Source organism: Propithecus coquereli, unplaced genomic scaffold (assembly GCF_000956105.1).
Source record: "Propithecus coquereli isolate 6110/MARCELLA unplaced genomic scaffold, Pcoq_1.0 Scaffold262, whole genome shotgun sequence".
NCBI lineage: Eukaryota > Metazoa > Chordata > Mammalia > Primates > Indriidae > Propithecus > Propithecus coquereli.
This window is the reverse complement of record NW_012148197.1, coordinates 2,629,169-2,648,687: the sequence shown is the minus strand read 5'-3', so window position 1 is coordinate 2,648,687 and position 19,519 is coordinate 2,629,169. Positions and strand designations below refer to the sequence as shown.

At 37.0% G+C, this 19,519-nt stretch overlaps 1 protein-coding gene across 2 annotated transcripts in view; it reads right to left on the bottom strand.

The window, feature by feature from the left end:
- The window catches only part of DNAJC3 (DnaJ (Hsp40) homolog, subfamily C, member 3), an 83,761-nt gene that overhangs the window by 7,707 nt on the left and 56,535 nt on the right, over window positions 1-19,519 (bottom strand). For both annotated transcript variants that reach the window (XM_012647358.1, XM_012647359.1), the window contains exons 8-9: window positions 17,469-17,574; window positions 17,265-17,385 (exon numbers count right to left, since the gene is read on the bottom strand). In XM_012647358.1, the coding sequence (XP_012502812.1) occupies window positions 17,265-17,385; window positions 17,469-17,574 (227 nt within the window). The remainder of the gene's footprint in view (window positions 1-17,264; window positions 17,386-17,468; window positions 17,575-19,519) is intronic.

Genomic DNA, 19,519 nt, shown 5'->3' with positions numbered 1-19,519 from the left:
AGCAACAGTCAGTCCCAGAAGAGAAAGGAGCAATAACTACAAGGTATATGGAAAAGTGTGAGCGAAGAGCTTTATTATCCAACCAAGCCATCCTGCAAGTATAAAAGGTAAACTATTTTGAACATAGAAGAAATCAGGGAAAATTCTCCCAGGACCTCCTTGAGGAAAAGAAACTACTATAGGATGAACTCACCTAGAGATGGCCAGAGAAACCGCGGGCAAGGAGGGCCTGCATACACTGACTCTATCTGATGTAGAGCCAGGACTGACACAAAGCAGGAATTACAGTGACGAAGCAGAATGTGTGTCCCGACAGTGCAGAAGGGGTACGGCTAACAGAACATGGGAGAAGAAAGGGGAGAGAATGAGAGGGCAAGTTCATTCATTCATCCCCCCTTACTGCAGCTGAAGCAATCAGAAAACATCAGCCACTATTAAAGTTGAGTCATATTACAAAGGCAAATCCTAGACAGAACTTCCTTAACAAATTTAAGGAAAAGGAGGAAGCACACAAAATTGTTCCTCCTGGTAGGAAACTAATGGATGTTGCCAAAGAAAGAAGGCTAAGTTAATAAAACTACAAAAATAACCCAGTACAAAAATGCAAATCTTCCTAAATATCAGGATAGTGCACAAAATAATACAGGCCAAATAGCAAAAAGGTCAGCAAAGTAGAATGACTGAGTGTAGACCAAACATCTGTCATATCAGTAAGTGTAAATGTGTTTAACTCACCGATTTAAAAGAATTTCATATTGGATCACAAAGCAAAACCCAACTCTGTAAAAGAGACACACTTGGAACAAAGTGATTCAAAAAAGCTGAAAATAAAACTATGGTCAAAGTTTTACCAGGCAAATACAAATAACATTTAGTTTACAACCTTAACAGCAGATAAATCAGAATTTAAGTCAAAAACAAATGGCAAAAAAGGGGGACTTTATGTGAAAGAGTAGAAATCACACTGAAGACACATAATGAATATCAAATAATGAGTATCAAAACAGCAACATTTATAAAGCACAAATTATAAAAGACACTAGGAGAGACTTATACATACTGGCGGAGCAGAGAATTCTGCCTCTCTGTTCATAATAGAGCAAGTGGACCCCAAAAAAGGCAATAAAAGGAAAACCAAATGTAAGACAGAGCTAACTGACAGGCCAAACTCTATCCCAGAAACGAGAGAGTATGCTCACTTTTCAAGTCCCTAGGGAAGACTCATGGAGTTGGCCATATTAGGTCAAAAAAACAGAACTAGTAAAACCAACATTCTCCAATCACAAAGACACTAGAAATCAACAATAAATCAGAAAATAAAAGAACCTTCTACCTAGAAGTTTTAAAATTCTCCAGCAACTCTTAAGACAAAGGAGAAATATAAAAATTGCAAAATCTCTAGAAAATAAAAACAGTGAAAACACTGCCTTTTAGAACTGATAGGGCACAGCTCCAACAATGCTGAGAGGACAATTCAGGGCCTCAGTGGTTCAATAAACTATGGGAGAAAAATGAATTAATCATATGATTCAAAGTTAGAAAGGTGAACTGTAGGTCCAAAACAAATTGATGGAACAGAAAAAGAACAGAACTAAGCCAAAAAGCTGTTTCTTGGCTGGCTGGCTGGCTGGCATGAATGAATGAATGAATGAATGAATAAATAAATAAATATATATATATATATATGTGTGTGTATATATATATATATAAAACACCTCTACCCTAAGCAAGAAAAAGAAGCTCAAATACACAAAATGAAAAATAAATGAGACCCATAAATATTGAGAAATTAAAATGAGAGACTTTGCTAAATTCTTTACAAATAAATTTGAAAACTCAAGAGAACATCTCAATCTGAGCCCAACAGAGACAGGAAATCTAAACAGAACATTTCACAGAGAAAGCTGTCAAACAGCCACCTCCCAATAAGGCAGCAGGCTTTCCATACATATTCTTCTAAACTTTTAAATAGCAGGTGATTCTGATGTTCTTTTAAGTGTCTCCAGAACACTGAAAAAGGAAAACTTCTAAATAATTACACTGATTCTTTACCCTAATTCAGTTTGCTGTACATAAAAGTCTAGGTTAAAAATCATTTTTCCTCAGAATTTTTGAGAAGTTGTAATAATCCCTTCTGGAACCAGTGGTATTCACACCACTTTCTAAGGATGTACTTTCAGCAAAATACAAAAGGAATCCAAGAAAGATGAAGACATTAAATTTCTAAAAAAGAAGACAGAACTACCCCGAAAGGACTCCTGGAACAAAGGTGTGCCGCAGGCCTAGGCTGAGGCCAGAGCTACAGAGCTGAGGAATATCTTCATAAAGAAAATGGATTTCATTTACACTAACTGTACTATTAAAAATCTCAGATGTTCTTAGTAAGACAGGATTCTTCTGGCAAAGAGAAACAGCAACTCTAGCTTGAGGTGAAGGGCAGCTTACCAAAACAGTCCTACTGCAAAGGATAAGCGCATTAAAAATGTGGCCATCTGAGGAGGGGGGAGGAAGGGATGGGTGAAAACCTACCTAACACAGTGGTCCCCAACCCTTTTGACACCAGGGACCAGTGTCATGGAAGACAATTTTCCATGGGGGCTGGGAGGTACTAGGCAGAGATCAGGCGGTGATGTGCGGTACAGGGAGCAGCTATAAATACAGATGAAGCTTTGCCGGCTCGCCTGGCCAGAGCTCTGCAGCCCGGTCCCTAATAGGCTGAGGACTGGTACCGGTCCACAGACCAGGGATTGGGGACCACAGGCCTAATGGGTACGATGAATACTATCTGGGTGATGGGCACACTTATAACCCTGACTCAAACATCACAAAAGCAATCCATGTAACCAAAAATATTTGTGCCGTTGTAATATTTTTAAATAAAAAAAATAAAAATTTAAATTTTTTAAAAATGTGGCCATCTATGAACACATAACTCCATGTGTCTGATACCTTGACTAGTTTGGTGACATGACTGTGTCTCCTTTAAGGATTCAAACACATGACTTGATCCTGCAGCTATATATTCATACAGTATTAGTCTACTAAATGGCTTTCATTTCCTAACTATCTGCAATCATACTTAGAGAACATAATTTAAGTACTACGAATATTTATGTATATCATATTTAAAAAGCTATAAATATAACCAAAATATCAAAGAATACTATACCCTACCAAGAATGAAGGTGAGAAAGAACAGAAGAAACTAGTTAAGTCTACTCAATTTTTCCTTTTCTACAGCAGACAAGGGACACTGCCTAGACTCCATAAATCAAGACTTAGAGGAAGACATATTTTAATTTGAATTATGGTGGTAACCACCAGAACTAACATCAGAAATTATTAAAAGTGGTTAAAGCCAGGCACGGTGGCACATGCCTGTAGTCCCAGATACTTGGGATGCTAAGGCAGAAAGATTGCTTGAGCCCAGGAGTTCAAGGCTGTAGTGTGCTATGATCACGCCCATGAATAGCTTGCACTGCAGCCTGGGAAACATAGTGAGACCTTGTCTCTAAAAAAAAAACAAAACAAAAAAATTAGTTAACAGTGGGGAATAAGATTTTGGGAGGGTGGCAGATACTGTTGCTATTTATTTTATTCTGTCCTAAAACTCTGAAATTTTACCACATACATGTATTGCTTTTATAACTTAAAATTAAATGGTTCTTTTTTTTGTACAGATGAGATCTCGCTTTTGCTCAGGCTTGTCTCAAACTCCTGATCTCAAATAATCCTCCTGCCTCAGCCTCCCAAAGTACTAGGATTACAGACGTGAGCTGCCATGCCCGGCCCTAAATGACTCTTATAGAGAAAAGAAGACAATTATAAAAGTAATAATGAACACATGCATACTGGAATACTATACAGGTATTAAACTGACAGATGCTGATCTTATTCGCAAATGATCATCTTTAACATTTTGGTCCTTCTAGACTTCCTAGGAACATGTGTACATGTGAAATGGCATCATGATATAATAATCTTTTCTCCAAGTAATAAGATTATCTTTTTATATTAACAGATTTAGATCTGCATACTCACACGTGGACCTTGGGCTACTTGCTTCATCTACCATAAGTCTAAGTTTCCTTATTTGCAAAATGGCAGCATCATAACATGAGCGTCTGTTTGGGGTAATGAAGGAGTTCTCAAAGTAGCCAGTGGTAATGGTCACACGACACTGTGAATGTACCTAATGTCACTTAACTGCACACCTAAAAATGATAAGCATGATAAAATTTATGTTTAGTATAAATGAGGGGAAAAAGAATTAAAGGAGTGAATGTACAAAAAATCTGTTTTATAAATGACAACCGTAATAACAAATATTAGTTATTGCATTTAAAGAGGTTTTTTCTCCTTATAAGAAATCATCAAACTTGTAAGTCACAAGTGCTTAGTCATGACTGTTACAGGAAACAGAGCTCTCTCTATAATACTTTTGTGAAGGAAAGTTTCTGTTTGGAGGTACATGGTCCAAGAGAAAGGGGGAGAGAGGCAAGCATATTTGAACGAACTTATTCCTAACACATTGAACACATAGAGACAGCAGGAGATAATGTGGAAGGCAGCCCTCTGGCCCCAAAAGCCCAACTGATTTAGTCCAAGGTTAGAAAAAGTTCCCAAAAGTATCCAAGCAAGTGAATGTACATAACTTCCTTAAAAACAATACTTGGTGTTGACCTATTATCAGAAGAAAGCCCAGAAATAAAAAGAGGACAAGGTGAACCTACTAGAACTGATAGAGTGATGATTTTAAAGCTGAACTAAAAGGAGAAACTGTGTTTCTCTCTAATGAGAGGAAAATTCAGGTGAAACTAAGGAAAAGAGAAGATGCCTCAGGATGCGCTGCTAGGAAAGCCATAAACAGATGGAGCCAAAAAAAGACCTATAACCAGGGAGGCCCGGCTGCCATCACGGGCGCCCTGAAAGATGCTATTGGCAGCGTAAGGAGAACAGGCCTGGAGGCTACACTAAGCCTGTCCCTGAAGCCTTCCTCAGGAGAAAGAAGCATTCTTCCTGCAGCGCTGATGTTAGAATTAACTGTGAATCAGGTTCAGAGAACATCCACACTTACAGTCTTCTCCAGGTTAACTGTTCAAAAGCTAAATAAACTGTACTGGTTGATTCTGACTCTTTGGAAGACCTATCGAGTCACACTTTTAAGAGGCTAAGAGTGACACAGTCTGTCCCTTTCTAGCTCAGAATGGCCATGATTTATTCTATCAACCCAGTGATCACACAGTCTTTTCAGAAGAAAGGCATCTTCGACATCTAGTGGCCACAGTGAGTAAATGTTCTTAGCCTGGAGAAAGATCCTAACACAGCAATACCCAAAGTGAATAACTGCTGTGTTGAATTAAGAATTAAGCATATGTGATGAGCAAAATTGTAGCATATTAGCACAGAACTTGATTGTAATCCCTGACATTTTTAGTATTTACATATTAAATAAATCACAGTAATTACCATTCACCACAGAAAAATCTGACAATATAGATAAAAGCTACTCCCGACTGACCCAGAAACCATGTTTTAAATGCTAATTTATAAATAAGCCTGCCATGCATGGCTTAACACATCTCTGAGCCAGCCATCTCACTGACAAAACACTATTTTACAAACACTGTCACTTAACAGATCTAGATGACACACCAAAAGAGCAAATATCTGGAGTTTGAACATTTGCAAAATAATGTTCTGCATATCCTTAGATTCAAGGACAGATAGAATACTTAAATTTGTATATAACTTATCTAGAAAGCTCAAAGCTTCCAAATTCTTAATAATCCTCATGACATCTTAGCAATATATGAGCAGTCAGCTTTAGTCTGAGGATAACACGGCATAAACACGTGCAACAGGCATGAGGCTGCTGGGACCTGGGAGAGGAAGGGAGGTCCGGATCCTGCTCCCAGGGCCTCAGGAGCTCTCCCTGAGCAAGCACCAACCTCCTCCTTCCCCACCCAGCCCCAAATCAGTGCTTCATGATCTTTAAAAAAAGAAATTCAATCATTTTATTTTAGGCTTATGGTCTCATTAGATGTAAGTTTCTTACATTTAACTAAGTATATCAGAGTATTGGTGTCAGATCATTTTTAAGCAGATATTATTTCTCAGCAGTTCTTACCTGGATCTTTTTGGCTATCTGTGCCAAGGTATTGGGAGGTGCTAGCCAAATTGTATTACTTGGAATATTTGACAAAATAGTACAATTCTATTTTAAAACAGGTCTTTAAAAATAAATGTAAAGAGTATTATTTCTAATATCACTGGGACACAAAAGCCTCAACAAAAGCCTGAATTTCTACTCTGGGTCTGACATCACTTAAAATTTGTACAACTGGGCTGGGCGCAGTGTCTCATGCCTATAATCCTAACACTCTCAGAGGCCAACGCAGGAGGATCGCGTGGGGTCAGGAGTTCAAGACCAGCCTAAGCAAGAGTGAGACCCTGTCTCTATAAAAAAAAAAAAAAAAAAGAAGAAGATGGAGGAGGAAGAAAGAAAAAAGAAAACTTAGGCAGGAGTGGTGGCATGTGCCTATAGTCCCAGCTACTAGGGAGGCTGAGGCAGGAGGATCGACTGAACCCAAGAGATTGAGGTTGCAGTGAGCTATGATCACACCACTGTACTCTAGCCAAGGTGACAAAATGAGACTCTGTCTCAAAAAAAGAAACAGTGTATCTGAGGGATAAGAGATTTCCATATGTGGCATGACCAACTAATATAATATAATGTAAAATTCTTAACATTTAAAAAAAAAACCTGTAGGCTGGGCACGGTGGCTCACGCCTGTAATCCTAGCACTCTGGGAGGCTGAGGTGGGAGGATCGCTTGAGCTCAGCAGTTTGAGGTTGCTGTGAGCTAGGCTGACGCCACAGCACCCACTCCAGCACAGGTGACAAAGCGAGACTCTGTCTCAAAAAAATATACATATGTATACCATGGAGTTCTACTCAGCCACAAAAAACAATGGTACAGCACCTCTTGTATTATCCTGGATAGAGCTGGAGCCCATTCTACTAAGTGCAGTATCATAAGAATGGAAAAACAAGCACCACATGTACTGAAAACTGCCGCCTCCAAAATTTTTATAACACCACATTATAAACAGGGGAAGGAAAATTTGAATGATTCCTTGGCTTTGTATCAGAAACAACGGACATCAAAAAAATGGAACATCATTTAAATGCTGAAAGAAAAACACTGTTGAACCAAAATTCTATATCCAGCAAAAATACCATTTAAGACATTTCAGATAAAAGAAAACTAAGAGACTTTGTCAATAGTAAGCGTATACTGAATTCTAAACAAGTTCCTCAGGCTGAAAGGAAAGAAAACCTAATGACTCCTCAGATCTTAAGGAAGGAATGAAGAGCATCAGGAATGATAAATAATGATTAGATAAATAGAAGTCTTTTCCTTGTTAATTTTTTAAAAACACATTATGAATGTTTAAAGTGAAAAGTGTAACGTATCAGGTATTCATAGCATGTGCAGATATACATGACAACTATATAGAAAGGAATATACAGAACTATATAGTTGCAAAGTTTCTACATCTTACATGAAGTGGTACAGTATTAACTCCAACTAGATGGGAAAAGTAAAGGATGTATATTGTAACCTCTAGAGCAACCACTGAAACACTAATGCAAAAAAATAAAGCAAAAAGCAAACAGAGAAATTCAGATAGGATACTAGAAATATTCAGATAATCAAATGATGGCAAGAAGGGAAGGTCAAAGAATCATGAACAAAAGGGACAAAAAGAAAACAATCGTAAAATGATAGACCTAAATATAACCCTATCAACAATTACATTAATACTGATGAACTAAACATTCCAAACAAAAGAGAGATAATTATCAAAATTAATTTAAAACAAAAAAGTTCCAACTATATGATGTCTACAAGAGACACACTTTACATATAAAGGCACAAAGACATTGAAAGTAAATGGATGAAAAAGATATACCATGCAAGCAATAAGATCAAAGCAGAAGCTTTATTAATATCAAATAAATAAAACTTCAACAGTATTGCCAATGATAAACAGGAATACTGCATAAGGATAAAGTGCAAACACATCAGGAGAACTTAACAGTTATAAATGTGTAGGCTGCTAATAGCATGGCTTCAAAACGCACAAAGGAAATATTGACAATATTAGACAGGAAAATTCACAATCTCCACAACTGGTAATCAAAGACCTTAACAACTCTCCCCCTCAGTAACTTATGGAAAAACTAACAGACTATTACAACCAACAACTGCAGAATACATCTTATTTTCTTTTTTCTTTTTTTTTTTTTTTGAGACAGAGTCTCACTCTGTTGCCCTGGCTAGAGTGAGTGCCATGGCGTCAGCCTAGCTCACAGCAACCTCAAACTCCTGGGCTCAAGTGATCCTACTGCCCCAGCCTCCCGAGTAGCTGGGACTACAGGCATGCGCCACCATGCCCGGCTAATTTTTTCTATATATTTTTAGTTGTCCGATTAATTTCTTTCTATTTTTAGTAGAGAAGGGGTCTCGCTCTTGCTCAGGCTGGTCTCGAACTCCTGAGCTCAAACAATCCGCCTGCCTCGGCCTCCCAGAGAGCTAGGATTACAGGCGTGAGCCACTGCGCCCGGCCTAGAATACATCTTATTTTCAAGTATACATAGAACATTCAGCAAAACAGATATCATCATGGACCACAAAAAAAGTCTAAATGCATTTAAAAAGAAGGAAATCACATATAGTATGTTTGTTTTCTTGTCACAATGGAATTAAATTAGAAATCAGTAATAAGGTATCTGGAAACCACCAAATATTTGAAAATTAAACAAAACACATTTACATAATCCATGCATCAAAGAAGTCAGAAGGGAAACTAGAATATACTTCAAATTATAATGAAAGTAAACCAAAACCTTCTGAAAGGGGAAGCTTTATATGCTTGTATTTGAAACAAGAAAAAAGCCCTTAAATCAATAATAGTTCAACCCTAAGAAGCTAGCAAAGCACAAAGCAAACCCAAAGTAAGTCTAAGGAAGGAAGGAAAGAGCAGCAATCAATGAAATAATAAAGAAAAAACATAGAAACCATTAAGGAATCCATAAGTTGGTTCCATAAAAAAAAACCCACAAAATTGACCAAACTCTAATGATCAAAAGGGAAAAAAAGAAAACACGTATCATCAATATTAGAAAGAAAAAAGGAATCATAAAATATTCCTTTCACAGATCTTACAAACATTAAAGGAATACTAAGATACTATGAATTTCACGCCAAGAAATTCAGTATTGAAGAAGAAATGGACAAATTCCTTAAAAGACATAATTTACAAAAACTAACACAGATGAAACAAAAACTATTAATAGCCTTATAGTAATCAAAGAAACTGAATTTTTCATCAAAACCCACCCTACTAAAAAACTCCAAGACCAAGATGGTTTCACTGGTGAATTCTCTCAAATTTTCAAGAAGAAATAATACCAATCTTTCAAAAAATAGAGGAGGAGGGAACAATTTCTAACCCATTGTTTGAGTCCAGTATACTCTCAACACTAAAATCTGACAAAGACTTTACAAAAAAGAAGTTATAGAGCAATATCCCTCATGAACATAGCTGCACACTTCTTAAAATATTGGCAAATCAAATCAGGCAATATCTAAACCCCAGTTCAAAGATTTATCCCAATAATTCAAAGTTGATTTAACTTTAGAAATGTCAGTGTAATTTACCACATTAACAGAATAAAGGAGAAAACATATAAATACATAAATAACTTCAACTCAATCACAAAAAAACAAAATGGGTAAGCATTTGAAGAACACAAAGTTAAGATATTTGAACACAGAAACAGCACATGAAAAAAGTATTCAACAACTTTAGTCATCGAGGAAACACATATTAAAGTCACAGTGAGATACTAACACACACCAAAATGTATAAAATTAAGAAGACTGACAATACCAAATGTTCTTAAGGATTTGGAGCAACTGAAACTCTCATACTTTATTGGTAGGAGGATAAAATGTAAATTACTTCAGAAAGGGTCTGGCAGTTTCTTTTAAAAGTAAGCAAACACCTTATCCTATTACTCAACAATTCTGCTCCTAGATATTTACACAAGATAAATGAAAACATGTCTAAAAAAAGCCTTGTAGAATAATGTTCATTGCAGCTTTTTTCATAACTCAAAAATCAGCTGAAGTGTCCAGTTATATGAGAATGGGTAAACAATGTGTGACATATTCATAAAATGGAATATTCTTCAACAAGGATAGAACTAATGGTGAAATACTGAATGCTTTCCTCCTCTTTTATAGTAGAAAAGAGATAATAGTGCTGCCAGCCCACCACCTGTTTTTGAAAATAAACTTTTACTGGAACACAGCCATGTCTATTGGTTTGCATATTGTCCGGCGGTGTACTGCAACAGTAGAGTTGAGTGGTTATTACAATGGAGATCACATGGCGTGCAGAGCCTCTATTTACCGTTTGGCTCTTTACAGAAAAAGCTTACCAACTTCTCCTCTTTGGTAATAAAAAAGAATAAACTACCAAAGCATGTAACAATATGAATAAATCTCAAAAACAAGCTGAATGAAAAGAAGCCTTATACAAAAGAGTACACACTCTATGGTTCTTTTTATATTAAGATCTAGATTTAGCAAAAGTGATCTATGAGAAAATCAGAACAATGGTTGCCTGTGGGGGTGGGATGGGGACTGACAGGTAAGGTGCCAGAGGGTAATGTAACATTCTATATCTTGATAGGGTTTGGGTTTGACAAAAGATTCTCCCCTTTGACCAAACCTTCAGTCAGGCTCCAAGTCCTCCTTCCAACTAGATCCCAACTTCAGGCTTCCCTGTGTCTTTGTAGAATCCAGTTTGAGCAAGAAGCCCGCTAAGTCAGTTTAAGAATCCTACTAAGTCACTTTAGGGACCGTCCTCCAACCCCCAATATCTGAGCACATTCCTCATCCCCCACACTCCTTATCTTACCACTCTGGCCTGCCTTCAGTGAGAAGTTGTTCAGTTGGTCTAGCAAGAATTCCCTTTCCCTCTGATGTTTCCTCCTAGTAATTTTCCATCCACTGACCCCCTACCCTGCTCCTTGGCTGTAAATCCCCACTTGTCCTTGTTGGAATTGGAGTGAAGCCCAATTTCTCTCCTCCACTGCAAGCTCCATTGCAGTGGCCCCCCTACCTGTTGCCATGGGCCTCCCTGAATAAAGTCTGCCACACTGTCTTTTAACAAGTGTCACGAATAATTTTTTTTCTTCAACAAGTTGCCCGGGTATCAGAACTCAAGAATGGTATCCCCTAAGATTTTGCACATTTCACTGTATCTAAAATTATCCCCCAAAAAAGAGAGAAAGAAGAACAGAAAACAAATTCCAATCAATGATATACAAATTCAAGTATTTGGAGAAAAGTGAATCAAACAATTTTTTTTTGAAATGCATTAAAAAAAGATGAACTGATGGATAAATGGAGGGACAGAGGGACAGATAAATGTGATAAAGCATAGTAAAATGTTAACTTTAGTATCTACACAGTGAAGACATGGGTGTTCACTATAAAATTCTTTCAACTTTTCTCTGTATTTGAAATTTCTTATAATAAAATGTTGTGGGGAATGTTTACCTGCTGTGAGACTGTCATAATACAGACAATGAAAATAAAAAGTTTTAAACATATTCAACCTTAAGACAACAAAGGGGAAAGTTCTTATAACCAAAAACCTTATGATACAACCTCATTATGAGCACAGAGGTAAGAGCCAAGAGCTATTTCTGATAGTAAAGAGGGCTGAACAATTTAAAGTCAAATACTCCCATTGATGTAATTACATTAGACTGTGTTCTAACACTGGAATCTGAGGGCAAGCCCACCATACATTTTAGGCTGATTTAGACAATGAAGAGGCATACTATGTTTAATTCTACACACAGGGGACATAATTTGGCATGCACTCCAACCGAATCTGGTACACTAATGTGCTCTATACATCTGTTTTGTTGACTTTTTCTTATTTTTTTCTTTTTAGAGAGAGGGTCTTGCTCTGTCACCTGCGCTGGAGTGCAGTGGCACCATCGTAGCCCAATGCAGCTTCTCACTCCTAGGCTCAAGCGATCCTCCTAGCTCAGCCTCCCAAGAAGCTGGGACGTAGGCATGTGCCACCATGCCGAGCTAAGTTCTTTTATTTTTTTGTAGAGATGGTGTCTCGCTACGTTGTCCATCCTGGTCTCAAACTCCTGGCTTCAAGTGATTCTCCTGCCTCACCTTGAGCTACCAAAATGCTAGAATTACAGATGTGAGCCACCGCCCTGGCCTTCTTTCTCTTCTAAAAAAGCTTTTCATTTCTTGAGGTCATACTTGTTAGTCATATCACAATCTTGTTAAGTAACAAATATTAATAAAAAGCCAAAACAAAAACATATCTGTGACCAACTTCCTCTATCCAAACCTCCCCTCTGTCCTAGACAAATGTGTATGTCACTGTTGGGAAAGGCAAAGGACCCTTCCCCATCCTGCCTTCTGGGTTTCTGTACCAGCTGTGCACCTGCAGCATCCTTCCCAGTCTTTTTTCCTTTGTACTTTTTTACTTCCAAAACTTTGAGCTTTTCAAAATTTGGAAATTAGCCTCATGACATATCTTTTTCTGCTGAATAATACTGCTTAACTATTATGACTGTTTCCTATTTCCTCACCTACATATGAAGCTCATGGATTCACAGAGGTGGCACCACGGGGGCACAATGTTCTGCCAACTGCTCTGCCAGGCAAATGTACTAACCCCACCCAGTAGGTAGCTGTGTAGTCTTCCTTGTAACCATGCACTTTTCAAAAGAAATGAGAAGTCTACAGCTGTGGCTTAGAGGCCTGTGTGTGAATAACAGCTGCAGGCATGATTTTATAGTTCATGAGCTATACAGCCAAAGGACTTCATCAATTCACACGCCACAGCCCACTAATTGTCTTTGCAAAGGACTAGCCATTTTTCTATTCTAACCACAGGCTTCCAACTCATTAGTTGAAGCTAAGGTAGATACACATATTTCAAGATTTGTAAGTTTCAGAAATATCCACTTTATAGATTCTGATTACATGTGTTCATGGTTATCATGATTGGTATATAAAATATCAATATATAAGTAGCCTCCAATGTATAAAGCCAAATTTTGATATGATCCTAAATATAACAAGCATCTTCCAACAAAAAACCAATCTCTTTCTCTTCTCCTACCCATAAATAGAAGCCAGGGACCCCTGGCCAACAACCTTGAAAAAAATCAGCAGTTGTGAGAAATCCGATCTGCTCAGAGGGAATGATCTTCTTTATGCCTAGGGAGGAGCCCTGTAGCCCCAGAACCTTCCCCCAGGCTGCCCGACACATGTGGTGGCACAAGCACTTGCCTGTAATTCAAAATACTCAGACTCCTTTGGGTTAAAAATGTTTATGTCATAAGGAATAGAAACCTATCAATGTTTTATACAAACATCTTAAATTTGACCACTCTTAGTAAAACACAGCTGTGTTGGAGGCATATGATTGCCAATGCAAGGAGGTGGTGTTAATTTTCAACACAGAATACTTCTGCAGGACAAGACAGGTCTAGGTAGCGTCACTAGGTAGAGTCCTAGGATAAGCAAGAGGGCATGGAATCTGCAAACAGAACAGTATCACAGGATGTCAAAGATAAACTTTACCTCTTTCACAATTTTACCCAGCCCTTCATCCAGAAAAAGTACTCTACTTGGCTCTTGTTCTCACAATTCTGGACATTACTAGTAATACTAAAATAACAGCTGTGTCAAAGACAGTGCACACAGTAGTCACATGTTAGACAAGGAAGCTAGCTACCCCATATATGTTGTTTGTACAGAAAAATCAATCCAAGTTCCAAACAACTATCCTGAAAATGAGTATAGTAGAAATCACTTATTTAGAAGTTTCCTAGGAGCACTATGCTGAACAATGTTCTGAGCATCATCTTATTTCATAGTCACAACAATTCTATGATATTTGTGTACTATTCTTATTCCTATTTTACAGATAAAGAAAGCAAAATATAACAGGTTAAGTGACTTGACTGAAACCATATAGCAAAAATAAATGGCCCACTCCAAAAAAGATATACAAATGACTCAACATCACTAATCACTATGGAAATACAAATAAAAACCAAAATGAGATTTCACTTCATGGCTATTAAGATGGCTACTATTTAAAAAAACAAAACAAAACAAAATAAAAAGTACTGACAGGGAGGTGGAGGAACTGGAACCCTTGTGCACTATTGGTAGAATCGTAAAATGGAGTAGAAAATACTATGGAGACTCCTCAAAAAATTAAAAATAGAACTACCATAAGATTCTGCAGTCCCACTTCTAGGTATATATCCAAAAGAATGGAAAGCTGAGTCTTGAAGAGATATATGCACACCAATGTCTACAGCAACACCATTCACAATAGCCAAGAGGTATAACGTCCGTCGACAGATGAATGAATAAACAAAAGTGGTATATACATACAATGGAACATCACTCAGCCTTAAAAGAAAAGGAAATTTTGACATGCTACAACATGGGTGAACCTTGAGGACATTATGCTAAATGAAATAAGCCAGTAACAAAAAGACAAATACTGTATGATTCCAATTATATGGAATCTAGAGTAGTCAAATTCACAGAGACAGAAAGAAGAATGGTGGTTACCAAGGGCTAGGGTGAAGGGAAAGGGGAAGCTGTTATTTAATGTCATTTAATGAAGATCTTCTTCACAGCAATGTGAGTATATTTAACTCTAGTGAACTGTGCACTTGAAAATGGTTAAAATGGTAACTTTTATGTGTATTTTACAATTAAAATTAAAAAATAACTGCATACAGCCAGCCTCAAAAAGCCACAACTAATTCTAAATTTCATGTTCCACTATGGCTTTTTGTAAATAAATGCAATCATTCATTCAGCTAACATACAAGTGCCTGCTATGCACCAAGCACAAGTACCAGGAATGTATCAGTTAATAAAATAGACACAGGTCCCTGCCCTCACATGGCTTAAGTTCTAGCAACTATAACTGCTTATCTAATAAGGACACCTGAGTCATCCCTACATTCAAAGGAACTTTGCCAAAATTTTACATTCCTCAGTGTCAGTTGGTTCCTCTCAAAAGCTATGAAAAACAAGACATGTAGAGATCTGAAGAGTTTCACTTAATTTTTCATGATCTCAGAAGCATCCTCAAATAACAGTCTTACTTTACTTACTTTCTAATGAGTATGTTTTCTAATCAGTAAAATTCTGATGTTTCCTAATAATTCTATAAGCCCCAAATAATAAATCTCCATGTTCCATTATTCACGAACCTTGACCTATTGATTCTTTATTCATTATATACCATCATTTTAAATTGATTTTAAAAAGGTAAAACCAGTAAACAAAAGAATACGGAAGACCTTCACATTTTACCTCAGTATTTCAGCTAAAGACATACTATTATTTAGCCTAGTAAGATTATTACTCACTTACATAATTTACTAACCTTTTGATTTGAATTCAAACAAGTCAAGTAATACCTGTCAGTTTCAGCTATACAGGTTTTTCTTCTTTCTTTCTTTCTTTCTTTAGCATATTTAGAAACCTGGTAGCCTGTTCTCACTCTCTCTTTCTTTCTTCCCTCCTTTCTCTGAGTGGGATTACTTAATTTCTATACTTGTGACTCAACCATTTTACTCTTCTAAAACCATAATTAAGAAAGATTCCCCCCATGTATAATCAAACCCTGCTCCTGAAAAGACAAAGAATAAACTCTTATTTGGAGAAAATTTTTTAAGGAAAAAACATACTTCAAAGACAGATCAATTACATTAAATTAGCATTAGCACCTTTTTCTTCAAGAATTAAGTCATCAAGTTTCCCTAAAAATCAAGTCGGTTTAATATTCAAGTTACAAAAGTATCTTTCAAATTATATTTAGTAGCCTGTAAGAGTTAACCTTTTTTTAACAGCTAAACTTTTTATATTCTTCCGCAGCTTCTCTATCTTCACAGTTGGAGCTGAGGGTTTACACATAGATGACAAAAGTACCTTTGATGAAGAATTCCAAAAACTAACTGGAATGCAAATCCTATAGTAAAGCCATCTCACGGAGTGAACACAGTAGATCAAAAGTGAAGAGAACAAGTATGCTAAAAAGGAATCTTCTATGTGGACTATATGCCTTATTGAAGCATTCTTATGAATATTAAAACTTATCATTTTGAGTGCATATATTTCAAGCCTCATTCAGACCTTGCCCCACAAAATGTTCCACAAATAATAGTAACCAGAGTTGTCATCACACCCTGGAAAATTGCTTAGGAGCAAGATTCTTTTCAAATAGGGGAAAGCAGGAAAAAGGTACTTGACCAGTCTGCCTTTAAAAACAGTGCCACAAACCAAGTTTCACCATTCAAACCATTTAACTGTAACAGAAAGTCACTTTTTATTGCTTTTTATTTAAAATGTTCTACCTGATTTGGAACAAAAACTTTGCAATAAGGGTTTATAAGGCTCATTTCTTTTTTAAAAAACCATTTCATTTAAATGTTCATAATATAGTGGCACATGAAAAAAGCTACAAAACAATACACATAAAGGGATTCTATTTTTTCAAAAAAATGTATGTTACTATATATGCCTTAAGTTATCTTCCAGAAACAGGGCAATGCCTTTATGAAAGGTCCTTACATCTAGCAGGAATCTCTCTTGCTACTTCGACTTGAACAGAGCAGGGTAGCAACTATCCTAATGTAACCAAACAGCCTGGGGGCCATAGAGAATCATTTTATATTAGGCATATATGACATATATGTATGCTTTCTGTATATATGTATTATACATACCATGTCTATGCACAAAATGTGTATATATGCATGAAATATATAGTAATATATGTACATAGACAAAAATCTGGAAGGATATAAATCCAAAATGAACAGTGACTACCTCTGGACGATATGAGGTTTATAATTTAAATTTTCTATTTTGTTGTCTTTTCTAAGTTGTCTAGAATAAAAGCTAAAATTTTTATTTTTACATTCTACCGAACTTGTTTCAATAGCAGAACTCTTTCCTCACACAGTATACTTTCCAAGTTCCACGAAGGCAAAATAATTTGCAACTTTTTTGCCATTTTTCTAAAATTGTCAAGGAAGCTTAATGTGATAATTTCATATAATCAACTTTTAGAAACTGCAAATCAAATTCCTTAAAGATTTACCTTCATCGTACATTTCTTCTATTAAATAGGCCTCTGCTCGGTCTTTCAGAGCATTCACATTGTCAGGTTCTACCTGTAAAACTTCAGAACATATTCTAATAGCTTCAACGGGCTTCTCATCCTAAAAGTAAATGTGAAAAAATGATTTATGGTTGTTATTCCACATGTTAAGTTTTTACATTTCTAGGAACAAGTCAACCGTACCTTAGAAAAGCAGTGGCAAATCCTTTCTTTTGAACGAATTGTATACTCAGCAATGTTTGGCTCTGTTTTCATGACAGATTCATATTTGCTGGTCGCATCTGTGTATCTGTTAAATGAGGAAATCATGATAAGCAACAATGAAATCCTATTTCCAGATCTGTAGGAAGGGCAGTCTTCTTTCTCTTTACTACATGTTGCTTAACCAGTTCACCTGGATGAGCACATGCCTTCAAACGCTGCTTTTGCCTCATTAATCTAGAGTAGCACAGAAAGTATGCTCTATAATTAAGAATTAGGAAATAAAACACATGACCACAGGAGATGTACATGGACAAATCAAAGCATACCCGTGAGTAACAATCAAACCAAATGATGAATTTCTTTACAGAAAAAAGCTCATGATTTTAAAACTGAGTAAAATGCTTTGTTAAAGAATGACTTACACCGAGCACTTTCAATAATACAAATTTCTTGGTTACTACACACTTTCAGGAAAATAACAGAGCCCATTACGTGCCATTTTATATAATAAAGTCAACATATTCACAACTAAGTACCATGTAGTTCATGCAGAAGGAACCTACTTAAATTCCCCTCTTTATAAACTTTCTAAGAACAATAAAATCTATTTTAGCACTTTCTTTAAACTGGTGAAAAGTGCTAGTCATGTTATATACTAAGTTACTTTCCTCAGTAATGGCAAACTAAAAGATGTATTTATATGCCATTGTGGCACATTCTTCCTAAAGTGCTGCAATCTATACATGTAAATGTTGATGGATGAAATGTTTAAGTACAATATTTCAAACAAAAGCTAGCTTCTGGGAAAGTGGAGATGTACTTTTCGCAATTCTTCTAGCTAAGTAACACTAAAAACCCCAGACATGTTTTATATTCATGTGTGTGTGTGTGTGTGTGTGTGTGTATATATATATATTTTAATAGAAGACTTTAAAAGGGGGAGAGAAGAAGGCATACTAGCTAGTCACCTCAGGACCTGAGGAACAGAATGTTGGTAAGTTCCCTGGTTTTTTTTGTTTGTTTGTTTCATATATCCCAGACTTGGAGCTGAAGATTCCAGCAACACAGAAATGCCAACAGGTAAAGAACAACAATAACAAAAAACAGCAGAAGTCTGCTCTCCCTAGCCAAAGAACCTGGAAAGGGCGGCCTAACAAGGCAAAAAACTGACAGTAACAGCTCTACTCCAGCCAAACACTACAGAGAAAATTATGGCCCCATCCCCACCAGTGCTAGCAAAGGCCAAGAGAAGAACCTAGACTTCCTAAGGAGGTGGTAACAATGTTTCCATACACCCCTACCAAGGTAGTGTCAGAGAAGGCCAAGTTGGGAGCTGGACTTTCATCCGTGGTAGTTAATGAGTGCCCCACCCCATTCCTCCAGTGGTGTCAGTGGAGACTGTGTGAGGAACCAAAACTCTCAAATATACCAAGTGGTAGCAAGAAGCTCCCTGCCCCTGGAGTAGCAACAAAGGCAAAGAAGGAAAACTTCCACTTCCATCTATAGTAACAAGGTAGTGCCTACCCCCAACTTTGTTAGAAGAATGTCAGAAAAAGCCAGTCAAAACAGAAGGTTTAAATAAAAACTAGTCTTACAAAATGAAAATTCCAGATTTCAATTAAAAACCACTCATCAATTAGAGGTACTCAGGAGGCTAAGATGGGAGGATGCCTTGAGCCCAGGAGTTCAAGGACAGTTTGGACAACATAGCGAGACCCTATCTCTAAAAAAAAGTATTATTGTTTTATTTTTTATTTTTTTGAGACATGATCTTGCTCTGTTGTCCCAACTGGAGTACACTGCAGTCTTAACCTCATGGACTCAAGTGATCCTCTTACCTCAGCCTCCAGAGTAGCTGGGACTACAGGCACCCACCACCATACCTGGCTAAATTTTTTCTTGTTTGTAGAGTTAGGAGTCTTGCTATGTTGCCCAGGTTGGTCTCAAACTCCTGGCCTCAAGTGATTTTCCCACCTCAGCCTCCCAAAGTGCTGAGATTACAGGCATGAACCAACACACCCAGACAAAAT